A 10613-nucleotide genomic window follows, 5' to 3' on the forward strand; every position below is an offset into this window, starting at 1 on the left:
TTGGCCATTCAAAAATCCAAGATGGCTGCCATTTTTCAAGATAGCCACGAAACTGGTCACCCGATATCGTTTTTTTTTTTTGCTGAGGCGCACATTGTTTTCATTTTTTTCTTCGGCACTTTTTGCCAAATCATTGATGTCAGCATTGACTATTTTACAATCTGAGAAGTGAATTGTGTTTCCCTTTTGAAATTTGTTAGCAGTTTTTGTTCTGAAATTCCTATTTTTGGCATCAATAACACTCATCTGAATAAGGATGGAAATGAAAGATTGTACGTGACTGTCTTTTTCTAGACTTAAAAAATTTGCTCTCTATAATATATATAAAAAAAGTTCTTATTTCTAAACGAATAATTTGGGGACAGGCAACAGTCTGCCTTCCAAACTTCAATAGCCCTTCCAGTTGGGGATGGACTCAGAACAGAGACACATGACATGCTGGACAGTTCTACCATCAATCGCAACAAGCTGCCAAGAGCTTACCAAGTGTTCCTGTAAGAAGAACTGCAGTCAGACGTGCAAATGTTACAGCTCAGGTCTCCCATGTACTGCGCTGTGCAGCTGTGTGTGTGAACAGCAGCAAACAATGTGAGTTGTGAACAGATGTGACTCACTCCTAGATGTCTCAGTAGCAAACAACATGGAGTTGTGAACATACGCCTCACTATTGCATGTGCAATCTGACATGAACTGAACCCAAGTTCAACATCTAGATTCATCGCATAGTGAAGAAAGTTAAATCAAAAAGGTGTCTAATCAAAAAAAGAAGAGCCGCCATCTTGAACCTTACAATGTCTTACTAAATGTCTATCTGGAAATACTGTGTATTTCCAGATAGACATTTAGTTCAGTTTGACAAAAGGCCTCAAATAACATGTTGATTCTTAACATCCGGTCAGTCAGATATTCGTAGTGCTTTGTTGAGAAAAACAATGATTCTGAAGGCCTGAATGGCAGCCATCTTGAAAAATGCTGCCATTTCAAGTCACCGATAATTTGGATGGCTAGATCTGACCAAATGTCATTAATGTGTATTCAAGTAATGACCAAACTGTCAATAATTGTTAACATATACAGCCACTAGCATGAAGAACCAGTGCCTCTCAATAGGCACCTTTGGCAGCCATCTTGAAAAAAATTGGCCACCATCTTGGATTTTCAAGTGGCCAATTGGGCAGATTTGATGCAGATCCCCTAGAAAAGCCGCATGCCAAGTTTCATGCTTGTATCACCATTTGCATGATTTTCTCATTACCCACTCTGCTATGTGTCCTATATGACAATTTTATGGCAAGTTATGATAATCTAGTGCTTGTTATACCAATGGACATAAAGTCTTATCTTCTTGTAACCAATCATCTGAATCTTATTTTAATAAAACCGGTGACATCCCGTTCCGTCCCGGGTTTTAATAATTGCCTGAGCCCAGCATTAATGGACTACACAGTACGAAGAAAAAAAGTGAATGAGTGGAGCAGCAGTCTTATTTCTAAACTGGATATTGCTGCCATCTCTTCCTTACATGGAAGAAGCAAATGAACAAAGAACTGAACAAACAACTGAAAGTCAGATTGTTTCAAAAACAATTGGCCTTCAAGAAGCGATAACAGATGGGCAAGCTCTGACTCATTTGGATTAAAAAAAAAAAAGGTTGTTTACCTGTATTTAGATTAATACATATAACTTGTATTGTGTGTTCAAGTTACCAGTATGAGATTATTTAATTTGCTTCAGAATATGATAGTCTCAATTCATCTAATTACTTAATTAGCTTTTTACATTTTATCAGTGAAAATGCATGTATGTACATGTTGCATAAGTTATAACACCTATCCTATTTTAATGAGAGTCAACCCACAATCAATGAAGTCAAATCAGTCTTAGTTGAGCAAGTCGGTAACGGTATTTCTTACTTGACCATAAATTATTTATATGACTTTGGTCTATAGCTGTAAAAGGCATCGTCCTTAAAACCGGTTCCTGCTGTGATGTCATGCACTCAGGGCTGGTTGGCTCAGCGGGGCAACTCGAATGCCAACTTTGCGGTCAATTTTAACTCGTGTGTATATGTATTTGTATTCCCATTTACGCAGCATACAAGAGTCAAGGATGGAGATACTATCCACTCAGAAATGTAAAAATAAAGGCTCTGCGTATCTCCTTTAACACAGCGATGCGTTACACTAACTTTATATATCCAAATCAATTACCTTGCTGACTAACATGCTTTCTAATTTCAGGAGCGTGAATTGACCCAACAGCATCTAGCTAGCTTTAATACATAAAAGTAATGATATAATACTAACCTGTGGATGTCTGTTCTGTATCATTCAAGTCAATAACTTCGATGATCTCCTCGTCTCCATGAAGCTGCACGGCATCTTCTTCATAAGTGTCCATGGTCTGTGTGATGCTGTCCAACTAAACTTAGCTAGCTAACTAGCGTGGTGAATTCCGCCTTTGGTAGAACACTATAATACAAGCAAGTGGTTGATAAAAAGCATCGCGTAAGGCTGAAAACTCCAACAGCAAGTCCTCATTTGACCAAATATAAAGTAATAACGTTTCACGACAAAATTCGTCAAATGTAATTCGTAGTCAAAAATCCGGTGCCAAATTCACGTGTTAGCTAGATTAGCTGGAACTAGCGGCGACGTTTCAAAGCTGACCCTTTCCAAACGACTTCTAAACAGATAAACAGTGCACTATATGGGACAGATACCCCATTACTTCGTACATTTTTGCAGTGAATTTAAACAAGGCAGTCATTTGGAACACGGCCTTACACAGGCACGTAATGCTGCGTTCGACTCGAGGTCGTAACTTGTATTTCCCTACCTCCAAGCAGTAAAAGTTAAACAAAACACGTTCTTATCTAGAAATTTCAATGTTACATGCACGTGCTCCTCGGATTGTTCTATTTCCTAAATTGTAAAGTCGTTCTTCCGACTTCGATGTGGTCCTCTTCTTCTTGGTGTTTTATGGCGGTTGGCAAACAACGTTTTGGTGCATTACCGCCACCAACCGGTATGGAGTGTGGCTCGGGATATTAACCCTTTGATGCAAAATATGGGTCAAAAGTGACCCGGCTGAGTTTTTATCTTCTATATCTTTGCAATAAATTAATTCCATCATTCAGTATTCAAGGTATTCCTCAATTAACTTGTTTCTGATCACCATACATCCTTATTTTATTTTTCCTTTCTTACTTTTTGAATAAAAACCCTTTTTGTATCACTACCCTTCTAATGCACAACATGGGTCAAAAAACGACCTGTATTCATTTTCCAGGTTATTTCATGTATGGCTGAGTGTTTCTATGATATACTTTTGAAATAAATTCATTTTGTCATTTACTTTTCCAAATATGCAGTAAATATCTTGTTTTTGTTTAGCACAAATCATAATTTTTATTTTTCCTTTCTTAAGTTATGAACAAGCACAGCTTTTGTAATTCTACATCAAGTTTACACACATGGGTCAGAAACGACCCGCATACATTTACTACAGCGTTTGGTGGGAACTGTGAATTGTGCTTGTGTCAGACATTTCACAGCTCAGCATAGCGCCCTTTGCCCATCTAATACATGTAAGTAATGTTTTTCAATTGTTCTAACATTACCTTAGAAAAAAACTGATTATGTTAGGTTACCTTGAGAGTGAGTCGATTACTTGTCAGAAAGTTACAAGTAATTACTATTAGCTACCTAGCTGTTGACATATTCTACTTTAGTTAGCTAATTTTATGGTTTGGCTTAGCTAACTACATAGTTAATAAATAAATAAATAACTGGCCCCATTCACTGCTAAAGTAATTACTTGAAACAATTTATTATTATAGTATTAAGACATTTAATTTTAAATCACACTTGGATGACCCATGTGTAGTAATATAAAAAGTATTTTTGTTCATAAAATAGGAAAGAGGGTGGCACGGTGGTGTAGTGGTTAGCGCTGTCGCCTCACAGCAAGAAGGTCCGGGTTCGAGCAGCCCCGTGGCCGGCAAGGGCCCTTCTGTGTGGAGTTTGCATGTTCTCCCCGTGTCTGCGTGGGTTTCCTCCGGGTGCTCCGGTTTCCCCCACAGTCCAAAGACATGCAGGTTAGGTTAACTGGTGACTCTAAATTGACCGTAGGTGTGAATGTGAGTGTGAATGGTTGTCTGTGTCTATGTGTCAGCCCTGTGATGACCTGGCGACTTGTCCAGGGTGTACCCCGCCTTTCGCCCGTAGTCAGCTGGGATAGGCTCCAGCTTGCCTGCGACCCTGTAGAACAGGATAAAGCGGCTAGAGATAATGAGATGAGATGAGAAAATAGGAAAGAAAAAATTAAATTAATGATTTGTGGTAATTAAAAATAAGATATTTAAAGAATACTTGGAGTATTCAATCATAAAATAAATTGATTTCAAAAGATAGAGCAAAGAAAAACTCAGTCAGCATGAAACAACCTGGAAAATGAATGCGGGTCATTTTTGACCCATGTTGTGCATTAGAAGGGGTGTGCATATGTTTTGCATCAAAGGATTAACTACATCATCTCATCTCATCTCATAATCTCTAGCCGCTTTATCCTGAAAAAAAAATTCTACAGGGTCGCAGGCAAGCTGGAGCCTATCCCAGCTGACTATGGGCGAAAGGCGGGGTACACCGTGGACAAGTCGCCAGGTCATCACAGGGCTGACACATAGACAGAGACAATCATTCACACTCACATTCACACCTACGGTCAATTTAGAGTCACCAGTTAACCTAACCTGCATGTCTTTGGACTGTGGGGGAAACCGGAGCACCCGGAGGAAACCCACGCAGACATGGGGAGAACATGCAAATACCGCACAGAAAGGCCCTCGCCGGCCACGGGGCTCGAACCCGGACCTTCTTGCTGTGAGGCGACAGCGCTAACCACTACACCACCATGCCGCCAAATTAAAAATTAAAATAAATACAATTTAAAAATTATTCTCTCCATCAATTTCACTCTTCTGAGATACTGAAACAAAAATAAATAACATTTCTCTCCAGAGCTTCTTTGTAGAAGATCCCACAAATTCAAATTTAATTTAAATTTAAGGTTCAGTCTCAGTTCCTTTCTCATCATTTCATATTTCGGACAGTACGTAACATGTTCTATTGTTTCTTCTTGACCACAAAATTAATAACTTCCTGTATTATATTTCTTTATTGTAAATAAAGTGTAGTGGTTAGCACTGTCGCCTCACAGCAAGAAGGTTCTGGGTTTGATCCCAGCGGCCGGCAGGGACCTTTCTGTGTGGAGTTTGCATGTTCTCCCCATGTCAGCGTGGGTTTCCTCTGGGTGCTCCGGTTTCCCCCACAGTTCAAAGACATGCAGTTAACATGGGTCAGCTATGGGCTGAAGTGCCGTTGAGCAAGGTACTTAACCCCTGACTTCTCCCCGGGTGCTGTAGTGTGGCTGCCCACTGCTCTGGGTGTGCACGCGTGTGTTCACTGCTTCAGATGGGTTAAATGCAGAGGATGAATCTCACTGTGCTTGAAGTGTGCATGTGACAAATAAAGGTTTCTTCTTCTTCTTAAGTGTTATTTAATCCTGTATGACCAAAACACAGTCTAGATATGACAGTTTCTCCTCTCCGTGTTCTCCTTGAGTTTCTCATCATACCTACTTTTCTTTGAATTCCATGAAACCATCTTCCCGTCTTCTCTTCTTCCCACTGTTTTTGCCACCTTTATTTCAACTTTTGCTTAATTTCAGTCTTTATTTCTTTTTTACTGAAGGGTACTCTGATGTCAACTTGATTTGTTCTTGTGGCTTCCTTTACACATTTGTCCGCTATTTCATTTCCTTTGAGTCCTATATGTTCTGATGTCCAAACTAGTGTCACATTCAGTTCCATCATTGGAATCCTGTATAGTGTTTGTTGTATCTCTATTAGAACATCTGGCCTGCTATCTGAGTAACTGTAGTGGTTAATGAAGCACTGGAATCGGAGCATATTACTGCTCTCAACGGTCTCACGTCTTCCACTCACTGTAGTGCTAACAAAATTTTCAGCATCTCCCCTGTGTATATATAGATAATCCATCACTGCTTCGTTTCAAATTTCTAATATTAAATTCTAGAATTATGAATGAAATACCAATTCAGTTAGCGGTATTCTTTGAAGCATCTGTGTAGATTCGAACAAAATTGCAATAATTATTTCCTATATATAGCTTTTTGTGGCTACTGCCTGATATAGAGGCAGCCACTATATCATGTTGTAAGAATGAGTGTAACAATAGCGCACTGCGCATGCGCATATGAAGAAGAAGAAACCTTTATTTGTCACCTGCACACCAAGCACAGTGAACTTCATCCTCTGCATTTAACCCATCTGAAGCAGTGAACACGTGCGCACACACACTCAGAGCAGTGGGCAGCCATACCAGAGCGCCCGGGGAGCAGTCAGGGGTCAGGTAACTTGCTCAAGGGCACATCAGCCCAAGGCCACCCCACGTCAACCTAACTGCATGTCTTTGGATTGTGGGGGAAACCGGAGCACCCGGAGGAAACCCACGCATACACGGGGAGAACATGCAAACTCCACACAGAAAGGCCCTCACCGGCCGCTGGGTTCGAACCTGGAACCTTCTTGCTGTGAGGCGACCGTGCTAACCACTACACCATACAATTTGGTTCACCATTTGTAATAAATGGACTAAAGAAATCGCTTTCAGACATATTTTTGCTTATTACTGAGGGAAAGTGCATTCCTATTTTAAAATATACTCCAGGTTGTCCCCCTTTCCTCACCTTCTTCAGCCAGTGGTCCCATGGGTGATGTAGATGTGATGCATTTCCAAGTTGTTACGGGAAGTTGTTGAAAAGAGTATTAAGACCACTGAGCTCTAGTCCCAGGCCTTTTCTGGGAAATAAGAGTTTCGGTCATGGTGACAGCGTGTGTATGTCAGCCTCGGTTCGAAGGTTTCAGTTTCGAAAACTGTAAGAGGTAAGAGTAGAATAATATAAAGTACAGACACTTGGTATATTTTACGTCTGTGATTTTTAAATTGTTTGTTTTTAGATTACACTTCATTTTTGTGGCGACTGTCTCAGAGAATATATGGTGTATTTACTGTATGGACATGGTATCAGAATTTTATTTATAAGCAGTAACCACATGTACCCATAAGGTACCTATTTTTATGACTTGTGAATGTAAAATCAACTTTTTATCATTGTTCTTTTTGTCAAGCAATGTGAGATCTACTACAGCATCAGGTAGTATCCATGGATGTATTGCTGAGAATGGGACTCTGTAGGGCTAATGTTTAATTTTGTTATTTCTAGTTATTTTGCTTTCTGCTCAACTGTTCATCCAAAGCTTTTTGTTCCTCTCCTCTCCTTTTCCCAACATGGTTTCAGTGTATCTTGTGTTGAATGTTCTTCATTGTCATTTTAAATTAACCCAGTAACTTGGTATTCGTCTTAACTCCAGTGGTATTTCTCCCATTTCCACTTGTAATGCTGATGTTGGGGCTGTTGGCCCAGGCTGCTGGTAATGGTATAAAAACCAATATCAGGCCATATATAATCAGTTTCGATGTTCAAATATCGGCTGTTCAAATATTATTACAGGTTTATATGGTCTTGCAGATTTTTTTTTCAAGATTAATACTGCTTGAAATTATTGCACATTTACAATTTGTCGTTAGTGTAAATGTATACTGTTAATATTGTTGGTCAGAGTTATAGTGCCAAGTAGTTGGAACATGTATTTTGTGTAAACAATGCAGAGAGTGAAAGTGAAAGGGCTGTATGGGTGATAATATAAGGATGACCAATTAAAAGCTGTGCTGATGAAAAATACCATGGAGCCAGTAACTAGACATATAAAAAAAAAAAAAAAAACCACTGCATTTCAGCTTGCATCCAATATTTGAACATCAAAACTGATCATATAGCCCAATATTGGTTTTTGTACCATTATCAGCAGCCTGGGCCTGGCCACCGAAAGTTCCCAACCACACAGTGGCTTATGGGATAAGTGTAAGGGGTGAATAGGCTCGTCAGAGTGAAGTCATCTGGCCGCCATTTTGCCACTCACATTGCAGAGTGGAACAGTAATTTAGGCTACTGGAAACTATACAAAACTGGACAAGTTATGTACGTAATTGGTGAGAAAAATTACAAGAAAAATACCTGCATGTGCAGCAGTGAACTGTACAAACCTTCAAGTCAAAGGTTGTGGACAGGCATTTCACCTGTGAGTATTGACAGTGTGTGATCGTTTTTACACGTGGGTGCACAGTGCCACTTGCATGGACCCCCTATAGCATTTTATGATGGTTTATAAGAGCAAAAGAAAAAAATATTTTGATGTTGCTATTAGTTTCTATGATGGTGCCAACTGATGACAACACATTGTGAGTATCTCCCTTTTCATAGTTTTAGGTTTAATTGTTAGGTTTTTAGCACAATCTACATCTTCCACAATCATTTGACTGCCAGACTCTACTGGACATCAGACAAAATGTTCCAAACTTCTGTACACCGATGGGGATACTGAAGGATATTGTTAAACCGGAGGTATCCTGGCGTTCCGGCTATGAGTGCCAACACAGGCAGAAATGGGAAAGATGCAGTGGGCTACTGGTGAGACCACGGCGGCGTCCTACTCGGCCTCCCATCCCGAGCATTTTGCTTGCCAATCTGCAGTCCATTAGCAATAAAATGGATGAGCTTCACTGCCGGAGCAGCACCCAATGGGACATGAGGAACTGCTGTGTGTTTTGTTTCTCTGAAACATGGTTAACACCTGACACCCCAGACAGTGCCATACAACTGGAGGGCTGCTTCTTGTATCGCCTGGACCACTAGAAGGTCCCCACAGGCAAATCAAAGGGAGACAGAATGTGTTTCCTAATGAACAACTCATGGTGTACTGATGTGGAGGTAATTTCCCACTCTTGCTCACTAGTTCTTGAACACCTTACTATCAAGTGCCGCACATTCTACTCACCGAGAGAATTCCCCTCTGTCCTGCTTATGGCTGCTTACATCCAGCCTCAAGCCAATGCTGTGGTTGCTCTGGAGGAGCTCCATGGCACAATCTGTGGCTACGAGACCCAGCACCCACAAGCCACTTCCATCATGGCAGGGGACTTCAATCAATGCGACCTTAAATCAGTACTACCGAAATATCAGCACGTCAGCTGTTTTACCAGGGGAAATAAAACCCTTAATCACTGTTATTCCACCATAAAGGGAGAGTACAGGTCTATTCAATGGCCTCATTTTGGGAAATCAGACCATTCATCCATGCTCTTGCTATCTGTTTACAAGTAGGTAGTAAAGATGGAGAAACCCACCTTGAGGACAGTCAAGTGTTGGTCAGTAGAGGAAGAGCTTAAACTCCAATGTTGTTTTGAATCAACTGACTGGTCAGTCTTCAGAGGTTCAGATAACCTGAGTGAGTATTGCTGATACCATTACTGACTATGTCAAATTCTGTGTAGACACCTGTATTCCCACTTGTACCATCTGTTTCTATCCAAACCAGAAACCATGGATTAATAATGTCTGTCAGAGGCTAAAAGATCAGTCCACTGCACTGAAAGCAGGGGATCATGAGTGCTATAAGGAAGCCATTAAGTCAGCCAAAAAACAATACCAGCTTCACCAGCAACACCACCGCTTCATTCCTGGACCAGTTGAACACTCTTTATGCCTGTTTTGAGCATGTCAGGGAGCCACCAGCACAGGGACAAATTCCCGCTGTGAATACATTCATCGGGACAACACATCAAGTGACACAGGCTGATGTGTGCAGAGTTTTTAAATCTATTAAGGCAGGTAAAGCTGCCGGCCCGGATGGCATTACACTCTTTATGCCTGTTTTGAGTCATTGTTAGTCAGTTTTCTGCTGTTTTTCACAGATATTTTTAACTTGTCACTGTTTCTTTGTGTGGTTTCTACATGTTTTAAGAAATCCATTATTGTTTGTGTGCCCAAGAAATTTCCTGCATCTTGTCTGAACAATTTTAGACCTGTAGCCTTAACATCTGTGATTGACGTGCTTTGAGCAACTGGTAATAGAATACATGAATAATAACATCTGCTAATACTGACCCACTACAGTTTGCATATTGGTCAAACAGATCTGTGGATGATGCTGTCTCCACTGGCTTTACATACTGTGTTAAAGCATCTGGAGGGCAAAAACACAGGTGTCAGAATGCTGTTTGTTGATTACAGCAGTGCTTTTAATACAATCCTACTATCCATTCTGGTATCTAAGCTGACTGACCTTGGCCTCTGCGATTCCATCTGCAAATGGTTACATGATTTTCTGACAGGCCGTCCCCAGACAGTAAAAGTTGGTGACAGATATTCATCTACCACAGTTCTGAATACTGGTGCTCCACAAGGCTGCTCTCTCAGTCCCTTGCTGTCATCTGTATACATATGACTGTGCAGCTAAACATCCTACAAACAGTATTGCAAAATTTGCAGATGATACAATGGTGATAGGATTCATAAATAACAGTGAGACGGCATGTAGGGATGAAGTGAGGAACCTGTCTATATGGTGTCATAATAATTTGTTCCTTAATGTGGAGAAAACAAAAGAGCTTATAATTGACTTCAGGATA

At 40.5% G+C, this 10613-nt stretch overlaps 1 protein-coding gene across 3 annotated transcripts in view; it reads right to left on the reverse strand.

Annotated features, from left to right (window-relative positions):
• Positions 1–2974, reverse strand: part of aamp (angio-associated, migratory cell protein) — a 160982-nt gene extending 158008 nt beyond the window's left edge. For all 3 annotated transcript variants that reach the window (XM_060919062.1, XM_060919061.1, XM_060919060.1), the window contains exon 1: positions 2307–2974. In XM_060919062.1, coding sequence (XP_060775045.1) covers positions 2307–2400 — 94 coding nt within the window. In that variant the 5' untranslated portion in view covers positions 2401–2974. The remainder of the gene's footprint in view (positions 1–2306) is intronic.
• Between the last annotated feature and the right edge of the window lie 7639 nt (positions 2975–10613).

Source organism: Neoarius graeffei, chromosome 4, assembly GCF_027579695.1.
Source record: "Neoarius graeffei isolate fNeoGra1 chromosome 4, fNeoGra1.pri, whole genome shotgun sequence".
NCBI classification, from domain to species: Eukaryota; Metazoa; Chordata; class Actinopteri; order Siluriformes; family Ariidae; genus Neoarius; species Neoarius graeffei.